This window comes from Aulonocara sp. 'chitande type north' Nkhata Bay, linkage group LG23 (assembly GCF_057382095.1).
Source record: "Aulonocara sp. 'chitande type north' Nkhata Bay isolate Kocher_YH1m ecotype deep benthic linkage group LG23, A_spYH_male_GT1.1, whole genome shotgun sequence".
Lineage (NCBI taxonomy): Eukaryota > Metazoa > Chordata > Actinopteri > Cichliformes > Cichlidae > Aulonocara > Aulonocara sp. 'chitande type north' Nkhata Bay.
The window spans coordinates 29,728,093-29,749,737 of record NC_141365.1 but is presented as its reverse complement, the minus strand read 5'-3'; the positions used below and the strand labels follow the sequence as shown (position 1 = coordinate 29,749,737).

The following is a 21,645-nucleotide window of genomic DNA, read 5'->3' as shown; positions in this document are numbered from 1 at the left end:
CAAATCCTCCAGATGCACCTTTAATAACTGCTGCAAGAAAAAAAATCTACCTCTCTACTTAAAGTGCAGAGGAAAAAGATTCTTTTGTGTGTGCGTCCCCCACTCCACCCACACCTTTATTCTGTACATAATTTGGATCTCAAGATCTAACATAAGTCCACTGAGCAGCAGATCTGATGTCGCCGCTCCTTCAGTCTGTGGCTGAAACAGAAAAGTGGAACTGGGAGAAAACTGTCTGAGGCGTGCGAGATAACGCAGGTTCCTCTTTAGTGCCAAAAAGAAAAGTATCACTTTTTCTGAACCTGTGGTAAATTCCATTTATTGCAACAGTTTTCTTCTTCTTTAGCATCACCTCTCACATTAAAGACATGTACTCGCTGCTCTTTGACGACAACTAAAACTACAGTTGTGCTGTGACTCACAGAGCCAGCTTTAACATGTTGGAGCTTCTTCCACATGTTTGCCTGCAGACTCTGATTCCTCCACAGTGTCTGAGATTTACTGGTTTCAGGCTGCCTCAGGTGGTGTTTTCAACTATTTCCCTTCCCTGCCGTGGATCCGAGCTCTAAAGGTGACTTGCACTGTGGGCTGTTTGACCACGACTTGTGTTTGGACAGTCAGTTTGGCTCTTTGGCTAAATCCTAAAAAAAAAACCCCAGAAACAACAACAACAAAAAAACGAGCAGTGGGGTCAGTTTGATTAAAAGCCTCAGTGTTGCTGTTTGAGTTGTAAGGTCACACTGGGATGTACTGAGTAAACTATAGAGACTGATCATGGTGACTGACCGTGACCGAAGCACACACAGACACACACTTTCTCTTTCACACAGTTCACACAACTTCCACCTCCTATCCCCTCTCTCTCTCTCTCTCTCTCTCTCTCTCTCTCTGTTTCACTCAAGTCTCTCTCTCTCTCTCTCCCTCATTGAGTCTTCTCGCCCGTTTGCGCGCTCCCGCTCTCGCTCCAGCACCAGGCGCGCACACAACAGACACGAGTTTGGGGGGGTCATCGCCACATCAGGCAAGTAAATAAAAGGGAAGTCAGCGAGTTAAACATTAAAGCGTTTATTTTCAACCCATCGCAGTGAGAAACATGTTTCGTGTCTGTGTTACTGCTGTGGGTTTAAATGACAGCACGCAATTGCCACGATACGCCATCTAAAAAATATATATTTGTATTACTATATTAGTATTTCTAATTATTGTATTTGAAATTCAACAGCAGCTTCTCTCAGTTTGACATTTCTCCCCCGCTGTTTACAGTTTTCAGCAGCAGCACCGTCCCCTCCTCTTCTGTAAGATAAGATCATTATTCTCCACCTATTCTGGCCTCACACTGAGGATTTTTATTATTTTATTAATATTTTATTTTTTGGTACAGGCCAAAAGGGTTTTTTTTTCTTCTTATCTCTTCAACTTTCTGCTCCTGTGTCCGGATCTCCCAGATTGGCGCAAATTCGCGTGCGCATTTTCTTAAGACAAAACAATAATGTGGAAGTTAGCAAACTTCTAAATGGCATCACCCAGTGCGCCGTGGCTCAAATAGGTCACAGCTTTTACAGCTTATTGTTAAGTGTGTGTGTGTGTGTGTGAGAGAGAGAGAGAGAGAGAGAGAGAGAGAGAGAGAGAGAGAGAGAGGGAGAGTGGGGGTTGGTTAAAAAAGGAGATCTGTGTGCTGTATTCTGGTCAAGTTCAGCTGCCGTTTCTCTTTGTGCTTAATAATGTGGCAGCCGATCATTAGAAAAAGAAAAAAGAAAAAATGAAATAAGAGGCCCTGAATGCCTCTGCACGCGAGGACAACCCGCATGGCACGAAACACACTCCTGTCTCCTCGGGGGGGATTTCTTTTTTCTCCCTCTCGCTGATTTGTAATTTAATATTTGTTTGTTTTCTGCATCACGAAGCTGCCACAGAGCGCTTTGAATAATTGCGCCACGAATAAAATGTCCACTTCTTTAATTGAATTAAGTGACGCTGAGGTTTAATTCTGGGGGGAAACTAAAAGGCGGGATTTTGAAAAAGCACCTTAAAAAAGCAACTTTGGAGATGCAATTTTTAGAGAAGGAAATCTTTCACACACGAAATGCGTAATAAAAAGAGAGCGCAGGAATCTCCAGCCTCGCCTCAATCTAAGGAAGTTATTTTTAAAATGTTTTTTCAATCGAATTCGTCTTAAAACGTTTTTCATTATTATTGTTATTCTATTAAACCAAAAAGTTAAATTGTGTGTCTTTTTTTTCTTGGGTTTAATTCAGTTTTTATTTTAAGTCCTCCCCTGAGAAATGATGTAGACTTCCAAACAGTTTAATACGCACTGTATAAAATTAAAAGACTCATTTTGAGACTCTTAAAAAATCTCTGGTGTTTTTCATTAACCTCTTGTGATTCGGATTTACTCCTCTGATCTGTGGAAACGGTCAGTGAAGTTCCGTGAACCTCCACACTGTAGGAACGTGACGGCAGTAACAAACACACATCTCCAACAGATTTTTCTTTCTGCAAATAATTTACACAGCTCGTGGCTTTTTAAAGGCCCACGTGCGTGATTTAAGCGTAGAAATATTATGCGTTCGCCCCCGTTATTCTGTTTTATTTACAACTCTGCCTGCTAGAGGACAGACACCGGCACAAACACAGAGACCTCCAGCTCTTAAGCCTCTGCTCTGCTGAAGTGCCCTTGAGCAACAGCGCGTCCCTCCCAGCTCCAGGTGTTCCCTGACCTCTGATCTCTGGATCAACCAGCAGCAGCGGGGTGTTTGTCTGAGTCTCGGTAACTTTCTTTACCCTGAGCGGTACAGAGGTCTCCGATTGCGCACGCGCAATTAAAGATGAACAAAAAGTAGTAAATGAAGGTTTTGGTTTTTTTTAATGCAGACGATGAACGCAAAGAAACATTAAACGAATTAAAGCCAGTGTTTATTGAATCGTTAATGACACAGCTGAGAACATCCAGCACCAAACCAGCTGTCACTCAAACTCTTTTTTATTGAAAAGCAAATTATTTTTAAATCTTGCTATTAACCATATTTAATCAATAAAAGTCACGTGATGCCTTTTAGATTGAACTCAAAGTATACATTTATTCTAGAAAAACTAAAAAAATGAACTTTTGGAGAAAGACTGGTGAACTGACTTTCAGTTTACCCGCCGTGTGCTCCTCTCTCCTCTCCTCGCTCTGGGAGCGCGCTGTTAACCGCGGGGCTCCTTATAAATAAAATCCACCGTCCCCGGCTCCCCTTCCTTATTGGTCAGGTGGAGCCATTACCTCACTGTGTCGGCCGGTGACGCAGCGTCTTCACGTATCCTTCACGCGCGTCTCTTCTTGTTTCTTCACTGAGAGTCTTGCCGTCGGTCAGAGACGAGCCGAGGAGTGCAGGACGGAGCGGGTGCGCTCGATACTAAACACTTCCCATCCCGGGAGGAGAGCGGCGCTCTCTCTCCCCCCTCTCGCTCTCTCTCTCTCTCATTCTCCGCATCTCTCCTATCGCTCTCTATCGTGCGCACACTTCTCCGCGAGCGTCTCTCTGTTGTCTCCCTCTCTCTCCCGCACACACAGACACGCTCACGCCCGCGCGCGTGCACGCTCTTGCATACGTCTCCACTTTGCCGTAGTAAATTACGGCATTGATCTCAACGGCGAGCGCGGATCTGTCTCTCGTGTTCGCCTCCCGTTTCTTTTTTTTCTCCCCTTCTCGACGGAGCGACTTGGAGAAAGGCTCGAGAGAGAGAGAGAAGTAAGTACAAACTCTTATTCTCCGTGTTTGTGTCTGCTGCCTGTTAGGAACACGCGTGGCTGTGAATAACCCGAGTGCAACTTTACTCGCACTGCCTCCAGTTCATGGACATCTTTTGCCTCACAGCTTCGATCCAGATGGCTCAGTTTAATCTCGGGACTGTTTTACAATCTGCTTCTGCTGAAAAACAAAACACAAAAACAGGCCGACTGTGAGGAAGGACTTAAAAAAATGATACATGAAAGTTTGTTTGAAATTTGAACTCAGACTCTTGGTTTTATTTGGTTTTGTCAGCGCGTGTGCGCGCACACATTCCCTTCTTTCGCGTTTTATGGCAGGTTGATGGATAATTTTTATTTTTGAAGGGGTAAAAATCCAGTTTCTTGTTATCAGTTTTGCAATTAAAGCCAAACGCGGGCGGGTTTCTCTCTTCTCTCTTTGCTCTTTATCCAGTTTATCCACTTTAAACTAAGAAAATAAACGGCGGGGTGAGTGGAAAAGTCCGTGTCGTGTCATGATCGTGGGCTAATGGTTGTTTGGAATATGACTAAGATCTCTGTGTAAGTGTCGTCCACAGTCTGTTTCCCCCTCGGACTGTGCACGGCTTCGCTTTCCGCTCAGAGCGCACACAGCGAGCTGCAGCAACAAGCTGTGATCGCCTTCACTTTTTAAGTTTTCCCCGTTTTTAACTCAATCGAGACAAAACGAACTAAAAGAAGGAACAAAACAAGTGTAATATTTAATTGTTTGTAAGTATTTATGATTTGGAACTATTACATTTAAATTATGAAGGCAAATGTATTTAAACGGCAGTTTAAAGTTAAAAAGTCACCTAGCGCTTTGTATTCCTTTGTGAATTGAAATCTAACATTTACACGTATTAATCACTAACTTCCCATTTCAGTTCTCAAATACAGAGCCACATATTCCTGCCCTTTAATTTCAGATTAAAACAAAAGTTTCAGTTTTGATCCAAAAAAGCCACACACACTCTCACATCTCCTTTTTCTCCACCTCACCTTCAACAGAAGCTCATAAAAAAAAAGAAAGAAAAGTTCATCCAACTTCTATTAAAATTCATCTGTGAGTAGATGAACCTTTGGAGCTGCTGTGTATTTCTGAGGTGTCCCTGTCTTCTGTTTGTTTAGTGTTTTATTAAAGCGGTCAGACCCGGGCACTCTCAACTTGAACTAAGACGCCAGTTTCAAAATAGGTTGTCGAGCTCTTTGGACCTCACTAATGTAAACTGTTTGTGTCCCTGTGTGTGTGTGTGCATGTGTGTGAGACAGACCACTGCACAGAGTAATGCTGAAGAACCAATAATGCAAACACAGACCAATGTGTGTATGCATGCGTGCTCAGTATATGTGTGTGTGTATCTGGGTCAGTCCCTGGCTCTGTGCTGAGGGGACGTGTTTTTCCTGAACACCTAACAGCAGCAGAACTGGCATAAGTCATATTCAAACTAACCATTCTCATTTGGTAATGGCACCAGCAGGAACACGCCGGGGTCTGCTTTGATCGGCTGCTGTTGACTGATGCAAAAGCATCTTGTTTCTCCGAGCGTATGCGTGTGTGTGTGTGTTTAGTCTTTTTAAATCCTTTCTCCAGCAGTGTTTGAGTGTATTTTGCAGATCGGCCTGAAATCGTACCCGTTTCTGGCCGATGTACGAACTGCAGAACTGTTGTTGTAAAGCTGGACACTCTTAATTTGTGAATCATTTCCCTAGTCTAGAAACTGAAATCCTTTGCAAAACAGATGCAAACACGTAACATGGGAAACACTGTCTGTGTTCACCAGTGGAGGTACAAGTGCAAACAATTTGCGCCTGCTTGAAAACAGACAAGCTGAAATTTTTTAATTGTTTTTTTTTCCTTCACAGTTTGAAAACTTTGTGGTTTGCACTCTTGTGCATCTCATTTTGTGTGATTCAGCTATGAGGCGACTTCTGTAGGAATGAAAAGCAACCTATTGCACAGGTAGTGAAAGCTCTGGGTGTTTCCAATGCTTCAGCAGAGAAACTTAACCTTTCACGGTCACTGTGCGTGCCCCTCTTTGTGTTTGCCATATAGCAGATAAGCCCCACTCACACATGGCAGTACGAGAAACCCACTTTTAATTATTCAGCTCATACAGCATGTGTTAATAACTTTTTTTTGTGGGGGGGGGAATAAAATAATTTCACAAACAACTAAATTCACTGCAAAATACAACATAAAAATCAAAAAGAAGCAGAAAAAAATCAGGAAGATCATAAAGTGAGGGGAAAAAAACGGGTTTATTTTCCTTCACAGTGGAGTAGAATGCCCTCTGTCAATACGAGAGAGCTTGTCAATTCTTCACAGCTTCTCACAAGATGCAGAAATCAAGGTTAGCCCCCAGGAGACGAGGAGGAAATGGGAAATTATTTTGGTTATTACAGGCAGGTGTTCCTTCTCTGCGGGAATATCTCCTTGAACTATTTTAAAGAGTGGGTTGTTTCTAGCTGTGGTTCCCTTGGCTTTTGGTCAAGAAATGAACCGTGTCCTGTTTTTGTATTTCTCCAACTGTTAGATCAATAAAAGAAAGAGCTTCTCCTCTTTTTCTTTAAATTCCTTTAATTATTGTGTACTCTGATGCTTCATAAAGACGACAGAGATAGGTTTTTCTTGTTTTTTTAACAGCAGATTCCTTTTTTATTACCTGTCGTCATCCAGTGTCTCTAAAATGTGTTAAATTTACATTGTTAGTGTAATTTTCTAATTCAAAATGAAAGTTTATTTGGAGAGAAGGCCACTGATTTTTTGTCTTTAAATATAATTACCAATTTCAGCGAGTGGACTTCTTTCAGATCCTTCCTGTCTGTAAAACCGGAGCCACGTAAGACAGATCAGAGGTGGAAATGAGAAGTTTCATTAACTGCCAGTAAAAGGTGTTTCCTCCTGTTTGTTGTTGTTGATCAGGTAACTCCTCTGATCCTGTGTGCGTGTGTCTGTGAGGACCCCTGGTCATGTCTGCTTAGCTGCCCTGCGTGATGCCTGATCATGACAGCACCACCCTCCTAACAAGACAGACCAAGCGCCGGCGTGTTGACATCGGGGTGAAAAGGACTGTGGGTAGCGCGATATTCGCCCGCGCCAGAGACACCCTGATCGACAGAATGAACCAATCCCACGGCCCCGATCAGGACGACGACTGCTCGCTGGTCGGTCACAACCACGGGGCAACCAACGGTGACGGCGAGAAGTCGAACGTTCTGAGAAAGCTGCTGAAGAGAGCGAACTCATACGAGGATGCCATAATGCCTTTCCCTGGGGCTACGATCATCTCTCAGCTCTTGAAAAACAACATGGGGAAGAACGGAGGCAGTGACTCGGGTTTTCAGGTACAGAGAAACATACGGAAACAGGAAGTAGTTAGAAAATGAATAAATGTCACTATTTAGACACTGTTTCATTGAATCTTTCTCTTCTTTTACCCTTCCAATCAACCAAGAATGTAGTCTTAAGTCCTCCTTCATGGATCTGTTAAATTATTCATTGTTATTAAGTCAGTGCTGCTGTCCTTCATCACAGGGGAGTGGTGCTCTGTCCAGTGGAGGCTCAGAGATCCAGGCCGAGGACGCCTGCAGCAACTCCTCCCGTGATCGGGACAGCCCGTCTGACTGCCTCTCTCCTGGGCCTCCTCTGCCCCCTCCATCTTCCTCCTCCTCCTTCGGGCGGCCACCCCCTCCTACAACCCTCAACTCCCACGCTCCCTCTCAGCCCCTCTCCCTTTCCTCCTTCGAATTGGACCGGCTGTCCGACGAGCACCTTCGTGCCAAGCGCGCCCGTGTGGAAAACATCATCCGTGGCATGAGCCACTCTCCGCTGGTCCGACCCAATGCCGGCGACCACAACCAAGAGAGCAACCGCGAAAATGAGAACAGCAGCAACAACAGCAACAGCAGTAACGACAACAGAGGCGACGGCAACGGCCACAGCACCAGCAGTCACAGCCGGAGCGACTGCCCCTCTTCTCTGCTGAGCTCGCCTGGCTCGCGGGGTGGCATGGTTGGAGTCGGCGAGGTCTACAGGGAGAATAAGAGAAAGCAGCGCCTGCCACAGCAGCAGCACAGCTTCACCCAGCTGGTGTGTTCCAGGCAGGAGCAGAGGCAGGAAGAAAGAAGGCAGCTCAAGCTACAGCTGGAAGACATGCAGGTTGGTAGTTGAGTAGTTACTAAAATATAACAAATACATTGTCGGTCCCTTCCTCTGTAGTTTTTATGATTTAAAACTAGGATGTTCGCCAGAGTTTGAGGGTCTAGGCACCGAGAAACATGAAGCTTTAACCTTACAGTCTAATAAAGGGCCATTGTCTTTTAAGCATAACAAAGAATCAAACTTTTAATATATTAATGTCGGCTCCTTTGCTCTTTACGACGAGAAAAATAAAATAGGTGATGCAGAAAAACATTGGGTTACTTATTAGCTGATTAGGTACAAAACAGCAACAAGAAAATATTTTATGTCATGAGTTGAAGAGGTTCTTCTTTACATTCTCTTTCCTGTGCTCAGAAACAGCTGCGTCAGCTTCAGGAGAAGTTCTACCAGATCTACGACTCGGAGACTGAGGAGGAGGAAGACAATGGCGAGAACGGTGAGCCTGACCGAGGCGGAGAAAGAGAGGAGGACGGCAACTTGTCAGAGGATAGCATCCGCTCTGACGGCCTGGAGGAGCGGCACAGAGAGAGGGGCCGACGTGGCCACGATGACCTCTCTGAGCTGGACCCGGGTCTGTTCCTGGACCGGGCACGGGCCCTCCTCCGAGAACAGGCCTTGATAGATGGAGAAATGGAGGAGGATGTGGACAGCAGGGAGGAAGAGGAGAGGAACGGGGAGAGGGTAATGAAGAGGAGGGGGGCGGTGGGGGCAGGAGGAGGAGGGGGGAGGCAGTTAGCCGAGACTCTGAAGCAGGAGCTGAACTGTGCCGTGTCGCAGGTTGTCGACACCGTTGTCAAAGGCTTCTCCTCGCCCAAACAGGCCATTAATCACCATCATGGCTGCCACAGCACCACGCCGGCCGCGCCTTCCTCTTCCTCCAACTCGTCCTCCTCGTGCCCCCCACCTTTTGGCCCCATGCCCTCCCTCACCCCTGACTCTCGATTCGGTGGCGGCGCTTTGGCCCTCAGTCTGAACGGCGATGGCAGTCCCACTCCTAACTACCACTCTTCCAACCAGAGGCTGCACTGCTTTGGGGACGTGATTGTCCCGAGCCCGCTGGATTCGTTCGGCGGGTTGAGCAGCAGACTAAGTGGTGTGCCAATGCCCAACGACCAAACAGAAGCACTGCCTCTGGTGGTGCGAAAGAGCGGTGGAGGAGGAGGAGAGAACGCCGAACCCTCTCTTCCCCCTCCCCCTCCTCCTCACCATCCCTCTCTCCACCCCACTCCCCTCACAGCTTCGCTCGGGTTTAGCCCTCCATCCTTCCGCCACCCGTTCCCTCTTCCCCTCATGGGCTACCCCTTTCAGAGCCCCCTGGGGTCACATGGGGGTGGAGCCGGGTACCCTCCGGGGCCCAAGGACCACCACCGGTCCTCTCCCGATTCGATGGACATAACTCGGGAAACCAGCCTCAGAACCAAAATGGCGTCCCTGGCGGGAGGCCATCTTGGTCACCATCACCACAGGCAGAGCTCCCCAAACCAACATGGCCCAGAGGGTCTGTCGCTATCCCTCATCAAGTCTGAGTGTGGGGACCTGCAAGACATGTCTGACATCTCGCCCTACTCTGGCAGCACTGTATCCTTTTTCCTGAAAGGTTTAGCACTTGTGAGTCTGTGTGAGTGCCTGTGTTGCCTTACATCTGCAAACGCTTTAGCGCTAGAATCAAAAACATTGTGTTCATCCAAATTCTGCACCGGCTTGAACTGTAGGCTGGTTTTGTGCATTAAAATTAGCAACAATCTGCCTACTTGAAACTTTTAATAGCAACACTTAGGCTTTAGAGTGTGTGGCTGATGGACGGTATAGTCCCACACTGCAGTGCACAAAGGAAATCAGGGGCTTCGTCAGTAGAAAAACAAAGATAGGATGAGAACAACAATGAGATTATTTTTTTGTTTTTCGCATTTGATCTTATTTCTCTTTCCCACATGAGTCACATCTTCAGTCAACACTGTCAAACACGGAGACATGTTAGAAGCAGCAGCAGCAGGAGGAGGCGGCAACAGTCACATAAATTCTTTAATATCAATTAATCTGCATTAATTGGTTCCTCGTCTGAGCCTCTTGTTTCCTAGCTGAGTGGGGAAGATGAAACGGACGCGCCCGGTCTTGCAAGAGGGGGAAGATTAAACAGGTCGCACGCTGCTCTCTCAAAGCCCTTTTAAGTCCATGCAGCAGGTTTTGGTGTTTAAAGGTGCTGAGAAAGGCTTGTGAGCTCCCTCTTCAACACACACACACACACACACACACACACACACACACACACACACACACACACACACACACACACACACACACACACACTGTTACCACTGTCTGAGACACTATTGTGCTGTTAGGTTCGCTTTCATCACAAAGACTTTGTACATAAACGCTCAAAGCAAATCATATTTCACTTTGTCTGTCTGTGTGTGTGTGTGTGTGTGTGTGTGTGTGTGTGTGTGTGTGTGTGTGTGTGTGTGTGTGTGTGTGCAGGGTAGGTAAGACTTCGTACATAGGAGCTCAAAGCTAATCATATTTCAAAGAGCAGGAGAGGGGAACAGGCAAATGCTTGGCCTTACTGACAGACACTTTCTAAATGTGTGTTCTTCAACCTTGTGGGCACACATAAGGAGAAGTGTAATATCTCAAATGTACACTTTAGTTTCCTTTTTATGATTGTTAGCAGGTTGTTCTGGGACACTCCTACTCACTTTCATTTGTTGGCCTTCGGTCTCGGTGGCTCGACAGCTGTGTGTTTTGCTTCATACAAACACACATGCACAAACACATCATCTTTCATGGCGTGTGCATGGGGACAGGTGTTTGCAGGTAGCTGTTTATCTTCTTGTTGCTAACCTTTCATATGGAGAGGGCTTCTCCCAGCCGCTGTGCACACAAACACACACAGTGACTCACGCATGCATGCATGCGTGCAAACATGGGGGCGTGCGTGAAAAACACACGTTTGAACAACAAAGTGAAAAGAAAAATAAGACTTTGAACCTGATAAAATGGGAACTCCTTGCAGCTGTGGTGGGGATTTGATCACAGCGTCGTCTTCAAAGCCAATTTAGATGTTGCTTTAATTAGAAAAAAAAACAAAAAGAGAAAAATATTTGACACGTCTCTTGATCCTGCTGAGCCGTTTCATTCCAAAATGCTCTCCCATTCATTTGGCCGAGAAAAAAGAAAAATCTTTGAAAGTGGACATTAGTATTTCAAACATACTGAGCACCACCCTTCAAACCCTCCTCTCTCCTTTCTTTCTTTAAACTATTCACTTTTATAAGAAATTCATCGTTTTGAATTTGACAAAGCAGAGAGAGCATTCACCTTGGGCTCAGGCTCACAAACTGTTGCTTTAAATAACACAGGAAAGAGAAATAAGACCGCGAGGACACGTATGTCTGTTTGTCAAACATACACATAATACGACAACAGTTCATAAAACAGATCTCATAAAACAGTCTGTCGTGAATTTCAGTACGCAAATATAAAATAATAAAATCAGGCCATGAGAAGAATTTTGGATATTTGAGGATTAAACTCAAACAGTTGAGCTGCATTCAGTGAAAAAATGTATGTGTGCATGTAAGCGTCCAATTCTGATAGCTGATTATCCTTACACTTGCAAATTACACACCCATCCGCCAGCCTACTTAAATTATTTGTCATTACATACAATTAACAAATAATTACATACAACATTTACTGTGCAAATTTGCTGAAGCAAACAGGAATGAGCACCAGATGTGCCACCAGGCTAACACTTTGATTTTCCTCGGGTATAAATCTAAAGCATACTCGTGTCATGTATCCATCCTGATTGATTTGGAGTGGTGTTGCCCAGTTTTGGAGAAAGTGTCCACCTTTTCTTGAACATAATTGCACTCAACCAACGATGTCTGCAAGTCATGACCTGGTTAACTAGAAAAAAAATCCACAAATCCTGCTGTGAACGGTCACATTTCTCAAATTTGCCTTTTTTCATGTTGTTTTCTGTGTCTAGTATAAAGCAGAGTAGAGACGACATGGTGAATGCAATCTTGGTAGCTGTAAGGTCTTAAGAAAGACTTGCCTTTGCACTGATAATAGCTAACCTTAAAGACTCGCATGCACACTCAGGTCTGTGTGTCTTTAAGCCTTTGTGCGCAGCTGAGCAGATGTCCTCCATTCATTTATGAATTTATTCCCTCCTCAATCTTTTCTCCTCCCAATCCCCCCATTCACACACCATAACACACATACACCTGGTAACAAGGTCAAGTTACACCTGATATGGTAAGCCCCCACGTAAACCATCTCTGTCCCTAAGCAGAAGTGGCAGGTACACACGCACGTGCACGTATAGGAAAGGAGGAGGAAGAGAAGTGAAAGAATAAAAGAAAAAATGTGTTTATTCAGTGACTCACTTTAGCTACTATTACATGCACACAAACACACATGCACATCACTTGGCATTTATTCATTATTATATTGCTTCACACTGTTTACTCTGAGTCATGTTGGGTGTGTTTAAATGTGTATGCGTGTCCACAAAAAATAAGACAAAAAAAAAACAGTTGATCTAAATGCACACAAACAGTGACATGTTGGCATGAATGTTAACTAAGTGATGGTGTTGTTGTCCGCTGACCGGACGTATCTGCTGCTAAATGAATGATGGATGACAGCGAGGCTCACCTCTAGCTTCTGATATGGAGAGGCCTTTTTAATCGTGTTGTTGGGTCATGTTAATTAGTAGCACGAAGTCAGGACAGCTTTTTAGGTCGAGACAGACGACGGTGTGCCTTTCTTTTATTTTTTATTTTTTATTGGCCGTTGAAGGTTGATGGGTAGATACAACAACAAATTGCAAAAAGCTGACAAAGTTAAATCTCTTGTCCCAAAGCTGCTCTTTTTCTTTTCTTTTTTTCCACGTTTTTTTTTTTTTTTTTTTACACTTTCCACTCCTGATTGCTGATGCTAGTCTCTCCCTCTTTCCAGCCATATAGGGCCCCTGGGGTTGTCTTTATGTGTGTATGTGTGTGTGTTTCTCTGTGTGCTAATTGACCTTGCAGGGGGTTCCATTGATTGCCTCATCTTCTCTGATAGATTATAGGGCTGTTAATGTGGTGGGGAAATGGCAGCGTGGTGGGGCACAGCTGTTGTCACGCACACACACGCATGCAAACACACACACGTGTGCATACACACCCACTCGGACACACGGATACTCTTGGCGCCCCTACAACCGGGGCCTGCACAATTATTATTTTCGTTGTTGAGACAGTGGGATGGGCAGAGTCTGCGAGATGCTGGGATTTGATCAAAAGCCAGCAGGTGCTTGTGTTTGATTTTTGCTCCACACCCGTCGCAGAAGTGGCTTTGACTTATCAGAGTTTCTGCATTTAAAACTAGTCACTCCTTCCTCACAGTGTGGTAGTGAGCTTTTCTCACAAATGCTTTTGAAAAAAGAAAATCATCCTCCTCTCATTGGTCGCTCTACAGTTATAGAGTTTGTGTTAGAAAAAGGAATACATACACACTGAAAGGTTTTCAGACTTCAGGTGGGTTGGATGTTACATTCACATGTAACGAGTGTGGTCTCACTGCTGTCGTGGCAATTCCTTAGCCAGGCTTAGACAAGCATAATGTGGATTGTGTCAGAGGAAATGTCCCTCCACTGTGTTCCTCAAAAGCTTTGGTCCCCAAAAAACAAACTGTTTAATGGTTCCTTGACCCTGTTAATGCTCAGATTCAAGAGGGCCTGTCTCCGAACCACCTGAAGAAGGCCAAGCTGATGTTCTTCTACACCCGCTATCCCTCATCCAACATGCTCAAAATGTACTTCTCTGACGTCAAGGTAAGACCTCTTTCCTCACTTTTCTTTTCCTTCTGTTTTCTTTAATGAACCTCCTGCAGCTGCTCTCTACAAATCATATTTTTCTCTTTTATGTCAGTCACATTCAAGTCCCCTGCTCAGTTTGTTGTATCATTTAACTTTAGTGATTACAACACTTTTTCCCCACTGGATCCACAGTATGTACTTCTCTTGGGAATCTAGGATAATTATTTTAGTGAGGGCTGAAACTCCAAACTAAAGACAGATTATAGTTTGTATTATCAAACTAATCTGTGTGCATAAGACTTTGTCTAAGTTGTTCAAACTATGCAAAATAAAAGTTGGGCTATGCGCTTTAATATGTTTCTGAATTCTCAAGGTGAAATCCTCAAGGCACACACATGTAATTGTCAGGAGAAGAGACAGACAAAGGCAGAAAAAAGTGAGTGGCTTTAAATAAGAAGAGCTATGAGTACTGCAGTCACTCTCACGTCAAATATGGACGTTAATGTTGGGAATGTAACGGCATCCTTAGAGTCCGGGCTCCAAAAACACACTGGTGTATTTTTCTGACTTGTGTGCATTTTGCTGTCTGATTATATTCAGCTATATTGCACCATTAAACTGTGTGTGTGTGTTTGTGCGGTGAGACCCTGGAGCGCAGATGGGTGCTCCAGTCTGTCACGTCTTTGTAGCATAATTAGAGTTTCTGGCCTTAATCGGCCAGGGGTAGGAAGGAGGGGTGCTAACGCCCACTTTCCCTCTCTTGACACACACACAAACTGTAAGAGGGCCCCCCCCGTAATACTCATTTTATCTCCCTGCCACCCACAACCCATGCATATACACTAACGCTTTCACTCTCAGTAACGCAAAATGAGAAGCTGAACTTTTCTTTAAACACGGACACGGAAACAAGCACTGCGTGTGCGCTCTTTTGACATTTGATGGGATATGAACGGAAGTAATAGAGTAAAAATGATCAAGTACATAAAGTCAAGAAAAAGAGAAAAAAGTAGAAGACAACGTGTGTGTGTGTGTGTGTGTGTGTGTGTGTGTGTGTGTGTGTGTGTGTGTGTGTGTGTTGGACGGCTTTGAGAAAATGACAGAGGGGAGGGGAGAGCAAAATGAAATGGATGACAGAATAAGAGAACAACAGCTTTAAAACAAAGACGCCGATTGTTTCGTGTTTACAGGCTGCTACGTGTTTTGCAAAGGAGCATACGGCTCCTCGACAGATTCAGGACGCTGTATTCAAATGAGCATAAACGCAGACACACACACCAGCTGGCCTTTGGCTCATATCTGCGGTGACCACTTCCTTGTGGCAGTGCCACATCCTCATTGGCTGCCATGGCAACAGGGGTCGCCGGGACACCAGGTTGCTAGGCAAACACAAGGTTGCTAAGTCTACCTGCTCCCAGTGTGTGAGACTGTGATTTGTCATTAGCCGATGTACCTTTACTGTCGAAATAAAAGCAAAGAAAGGAACATTTTATCAACGTGCTTTAAAGGTTTATCATCTCTCCAAGAGAATCTGTCACTGATGAGCCTGAACATGTTCTCAGAACTTACAAACATTACAATATTGCTGATTTGGCATAAGCTTCCAACAATTTCTTCTTTGCAGATTTTGATTCTTTTAATTTCCAAGTACATTGCAGGAAATAAATAACGGGGCAATGTAAACAGTTGCCTCTTCTGTGAGAGCCAACAGATCTCTCTGAACTTTCACAATAAAAGTGTAGGTTCCACCACAGAGATGGTGGAAGACATACAAATAAATACAATTTAGCTGCCTGTAATATAAATGGTGACCAATCTAATCTTATAATCATATATACTAAACTAGGGGTGTCAAACATGTGGCCCGGGGGCCAGAATCAGCCCAGCAAATGCTCTAATCTGGCCCATTAGACGGCTTTTGGATCATCTTAAGATTCCTGTGAAGGTTTCTCTGAATTAATATAAATTATGTTTGTGCAGAGAGCTACCAGAACTTTACCTGTTTTTTCAAGTTCTCTGATTTATTTAATTTACTGCAGCAACATTTCTTTATCGTGTAGAAAAACTGATGAAAAACTGATGAAAAAAATCATACTTCTTTTTCTTAAATTAAATGGGATTCAATGTGTAGTTAAACATCTTTACACTGACAGAAAGAGGAGTTTCAGTATATGTCCCACGATGTAAAAATGAGTTTGACATGGCTGTACTAAACAGGATCTTCTTCCTGTGAAAACTCTACATTCAAATGCATCATCCTAATAGGAGCCGGTGACTTGACAGGGGGTGTATTATAAATCACGTTCAGCGAGGTGCCTTCAGGTTTAACTCGGGGTTTAAAGTGTCATAGGAAGGGTTTGCATTTTTAAGGTGGTACACTGTCATCTTTACTTGTGCTGAACACCTGTACTGCTTGAGGACAGCTAACAAATCGACACATATGAAAGTGCAGTGCACTGATGGTGCATTTCTAATAATGGGATCACTATTTGGAGAAGAACTGTGGGTGGATTGTGAGAGGCTCAAACAATGTGCATCTACAGCTTTGGGTGGTATAGATTCTTAGTTAAGTAAACTGCTTTTTTTGCAAGCTTATTTAAGTGCTTGATGATCTCAGAAGATTTGCAAGTAAGCCGACCTTCCTATGTAAATTATGTTTTTACAGTGCCGTTTACCTACACCAGGGTAAAAGTGGAGTTAATGTCCTACAACACATAAGAATACACAGATGTAAATACAGTCAAATCTACTTCTGCACTAATAATGGTTCATACCTTATGCTTCAACACGTCTTTGTACTTTTCCAGCTCTGGCTGCAGCAATTATGTTGCTTTTAGCTGGTTTAGTATTTCTAAATTCCTCTGATTTGTTGTTCTTTTTATCAGAAAAGTGCAGCTCAATCCGGACAATATTTGCAGTTAATCATCTAGCGGCAACAAATACACTGATTGATTCGGGAAATTTGGCTTTTACTTGCAGATCTGAAAATCCTCATCATAACAAGGCTTAGCCTGATTGCAGTTTTTAGGTTTAATGAAGCCAGATGAAGCAGAGATATCACGGGTATTTTCAGCTTGCTTCATAGTACAGGTGCCTGGGTGAGTTAGCTAGTGCCACACCCAGAGACACACAAACGAACAAGAAGAGACAGTTTAAAACAGCTACGTGCTGACATCGATATTATTCTATAATCAGCTTAACTCATATTTTCAATTATCTGAGTAATATCCTCAATATTTATGTGGCCAGTAAAATCTGGCTTTGGGGTTTAATTTGGAAAATGAATAAATTAGAACTAATGAGTTAATGCATAGCTTTGGTTCACGAGTTTGTCTTTTTGAGATTGATATTGGCTTTTAAATTTAATCTACTCTGCAATCTGTGGGTTTATCTTCAAAAAGATATCCAATTAATCTCTTCAGTCTCAACAAACATGGATTTAGATTAGGAGACGTTTGTGTGCAGATACAGTATTTGAGTCTCGAACTGTAAGTCCAGTCAGAACCGCAAACAGTGGGAGTTAATGCAGTGTAAAGATACAAGTTTGTTGGCTGTCAAGGGACAGACTGTCACGGCCGCCGAGGCGAGCTGTGTGGAGTTGGAAGAAGGACCCAAGATGCAGGCAGTGGATGAAACGCTGGTGAGGTTTATTAACAAAGGTGTAGTGGCAAACAAGCAGTGGGGCATGACAAATAACTGAAGACACCTAAACTGGGAGAACTAAAAATAACAGACCTGGGAGCATACGACAAAGGGGATGAGAAGCAGAGAGACGCAGACGAGGAACAGGCCACTGTGGAACACAGGGTAACGCAGACTGACACGACGTAACGCAGACAAACCAGCAACAGGCAGGAGAACACACAGGGCTTAAATACACACACCAGTAATCAGGGGATGAGAGACAGGAGGGCAACACAGCTGGGAGAAATCAGAGCTGACGGGACAGGGGAAACGTAAACTGAACACACTCACATCAGACAGAGACCTTCACAATAAAACAGGAAACTCAGACACGGGGAACCAAACAAGACACAGATCTAAACAGACAGCTTCACAAACAGATGGGGTGACACCATAGACAGACAGAGACACAGACTCAAAGGCAGACCGAATATAACACATAGAACTCAAACCATAATAATAATCATCATCATCACAATAAACCAGAAAATGATAACTAAAAGCGCTGGGTCACCGACCCAGGACCATGACACAGACATTATGGTGTGTCATTGTCACATCACAACAGAGCCCTGCTGGAAGAGCTTAACATTAGACTTTTGAGAAGACTCCATACCTTATTTCCTGACATCCCTCGTGCAATGTGGAACAAAGTCAACAACAGACAAATCTGCTGCTTAGAGAGGTAGTTACTGAATGAAAATGCATTGGATGGCTTTTACAGCCAGACTGATATATCAGCAGAACAATATTTTGGCTGATATCATTAGTCAGCCGATATATATATATATTGTGTCAGCTTTCATATTGGTCAATAAATGAAAATTGAAAAGGCAAAGAAGAAACAGGAGACACTATTGTATCACAGACTTCCAATCAGGCAACTTGTTGTGACAAAAAAGCAGGATTAAATCGCACCATCACATTATCTTAGTAGGCACTTATAAATAACAGCAGACAACAAATTTTAGTGTAATCTGGGTTTTTTGTGTTTCTAAAAGAAGAAAAAATATCAACTGATATATCAGGTTTTTAAACGACAAAATATCGGTATTAGTATCGATCTTAAAGCTCCTATTATGGTTGGCTCCAATGAAAGTCTAAAGGATGCAATATTTTTATGACAAAAGAAATTCTCATTGTATGAAATCCAGTTTAGAGCGAAATCATCAATCTTACATGACGAATACGGTTATTTTCAGAAAGGCAACACAAAAACTTGTAAAATGGTGCAGATTTTTCAGGACCTGTGTGTGTGTGTGTGTGTGTGTGTGTGTGTGTGTGTGTGTGTGTGTGTGTGTGTGTGTGTGTGTGCTCTGTCAAAGAATTTGATATAACTTGCTTTCGTTCCCAGACGGCACTTGTTAGTGAGATCAATTTAAGGGATTTGATGACAGTAAAAAGTACACATCTACAGAGTTAGCCTTTAAGAAATTATGGTTTCCTATTCTTCATATTTTATGCAAATAATAGTTTAGTCAAATTTTGTTTTAATTGAGTCGTAATCCCACTTAATCCAGCATATTTCTGAGTGGGAGACATTACATTGCTTAATCAAAATGAATCATGGTTAATCCTATTTGTGATGAGTGAAGCTGTTCTTTTCAAGCCTTTGCTAGTGTGTGTGTGCGTGGAAGACTGAGCGAGTGAGCACACCCTGTTGCTGTCTGTCTGTGTGTGTGTCCTGTTTCATTGTCCCACTGCATTCATTATCCTCATCATTACCATGTCTCTGAAATCCGGGTCAGTGTCTCTTTTTCCTTTTTTTTTCTCACCCTCTCTTTTACTCCTAGCGCCCCCCGATCCTTCCCAGGGAACAATAAGTAGCATGTGTTAGAAGGATCAGGCAGATTCACTGTAAGGGAATTAGGGCCCTGAATGGCTTTCCCTAATTGGACTTGAATGGACTTTGTCTATGGGAAACTGGTTCTTAAAGATGAGCCTCTTACACACAATTGTCTCCTCTCTCGGTGTGGGAAGTGGGTTGAGCTGACAACTGTTTTAGCCACAGATGAGCAAGCATGCACATACACATGCACGCCCGGGACATTAATTGCATTGTGCAAAACTCTTGCCTTCTGACCAGACAATCACACATATAAGCACAAGACGCTGAGGTCGCTGCCGTCTCGTCTTCAGAGAGTCAGCAAGAATAATTAAGACCTCGTTAGGAGTGGAGGAGGATTAATTAGACGCTGGCTGGCTCGGGGAGCTCCGTCTAACTCGCGCACTCTCACTTGCAAGTTGCCTGCCAGCTGAGGGTTTTTAACACTCTCGCTCGCTAATATGCATGTGCACACACACATTTATCAGCGAGAGCCCTGAAGACTCTTGCCTTGAGAGGCTGAAATGATATCTGGATGCCGCCATCTCAGCAGGAATCAATTAGCGTCCAGCCCGCCTCTCACCCGTCTTGTCAATTAGTTTCACGATGAGCAATACGGCCAATTTTGCCTTGTCAGGATATGAAGAGGGAAAAAGCTTTTTTTACTGATGCTGTTTAAACTGAACATCAGAAATGAACAATTTTATGAGCTTACTTAAATCTTTCCTAAGACCGTTTAGTTACATTGAGCTGATGTTAATTCAAAACTGTGTAACAGGAAGCTGATTAACTATGCTTTTCATGATCTAATCTGTCTTTAAGCAAAAAATTTGCCACAACAAAGATTAACCAATCAAAACTGGATACAAGTGATTAAAAATTCTAAGCGGCTTGTTGCTAAAGCAAGGATTCTGCACACTATTCCTTAAGCAGCTGCAGTCCCTACACTGTGTGCTGTATGGTAAAGCAGAAATGACCTACAACATAAATTGAACAGAAAGTTCCTACAACAGCTATTCCTCCAGGAATCACGAGACACCTTCAGTGCTACGACTCGCAGATTTCTGTTGATTGTGCACATTCACGCCGTCCTCGGCAGAACTTGCCGAGCTATGGTGAATCTGGTTGAAGCGGGGGCGGGGGGGCAGATTCTTAAAGGATGTGTGTGTTTGCCCTTCGAATGTGGCCCGGGGGCGGGGGGTGGGGTGTCATGGACCATCAAGGGAACAAGAGTCGGGCCACCCTGACACTTTCTCTGACACTCTCTCTTTCCCCTTTTTCACTGCAAACAGAAAACGGCATTCCTCCACCTCAGCGCTTTTTCTCCTCCCCCCCTTCTGTTTTTTGTGGTTTGTGCTGATTGTGATGAGCTTTATGACATAGTGGGTGGATAAGAGGGCAGGTGGTGACATGACTACATCTGACTACATGTGAAGTCGCTTCTACGCTTCTGATTTCAGGCTGTACCTACCCAAGTTACATTTTGTAGCCACCAGCATATTTATAAACTCTACCTGAGGTGGTTTTATACATTAAGACAGAAATGTAAAAAATTAAGAATAAACCGTTTTATCAGTGTTGCATAGTTTGCCAACCAGAGGTCCAAGCAGAGTCGGGTCAGACATAAATGAATATACCATGACTTGTTGTGATCAATTATTTTTATATAGCACCATCATGTTACCTCAGTATGAACTCATAAATAACAAATCTGTTTATGTTTCATGTTTCTGAAAGAAAAGAATATCCTACATTGGCTTTATTTTCCAATGAAAATCTAAAGGATGCATTATTCTTAAGTCCAGTTGTGGAAGCAAAACTAATGCACATAAACAAACAAAAGGTTTGTAGTGAAAATAATATGAAAATGATCATATCTATTTTCAATTACTTTGGGTAATCAGGCTTTTTGAAGCACCTCCCACATTTGATTAGTCCGATGGGAACTTGTGGTGTACTGTTCCCACACCAGCTCAACAGAGCTGGGATCCGGTGACTGTGCCGACTTCTCTTTTTATATGCAAAATACCCCCGACTGCCTCTTCTTTAACCTCCTGAGACCAGACCTCTTCTTTGGGATGCATTTTTAATTTCTTATAGCTATCTATGATTAGTTGGAGTTAGGGCTGGGCCATATTATACCGTTCACGGTAATACCGGTATAATTTTAGGCAACGATAGGAAAATGAAATATCGCGATAGAATGGGAGTAAAATGCGCATGCGCAGTGCCTTTGTTTTCATACGCACATGGCCGATTGTTGAGTGAAACAGATGAACCAGAATTGGTTTGTAAAAATGGTGCAACTTCAGTGATGTGGAACTGGTTTGGTGTTTGTCCGTCAGATACACAACAAAGCACATTTTTTTGCAGAACATGCAAGCGGCCGTTGTTATTGTCATATT

The 21,645-nt window shown here is 43.5% G+C and overlaps 1 protein-coding gene across 1 annotated transcript in view; it reads left to right on the top strand.

The window, feature by feature from the left end:
- Nucleotides 1-3,339: 3,339 nt before the first annotated feature.
- Nucleotides 3,340-21,645, top strand: part of prox1a (prospero homeobox 1a) — a 43,752-nt gene continuing 25,446 nt past the window's right edge. The window contains exons 1-5 of the mRNA XM_086281927.1: nucleotides 3,340-3,734; nucleotides 6,678-7,099; nucleotides 7,290-7,913; nucleotides 8,271-9,494; nucleotides 13,639-13,746. Coding sequence (XP_086138053.1) covers nucleotides 6,749-7,099; nucleotides 7,290-7,913; nucleotides 8,271-9,494; nucleotides 13,639-13,746 — 2,307 coding nt within the window. The 5' untranslated portion in view covers nucleotides 3,340-3,734; nucleotides 6,678-6,748. The remainder of the gene's footprint in view (nucleotides 3,735-6,677; nucleotides 7,100-7,289; nucleotides 7,914-8,270; nucleotides 9,495-13,638; nucleotides 13,747-21,645) is intronic.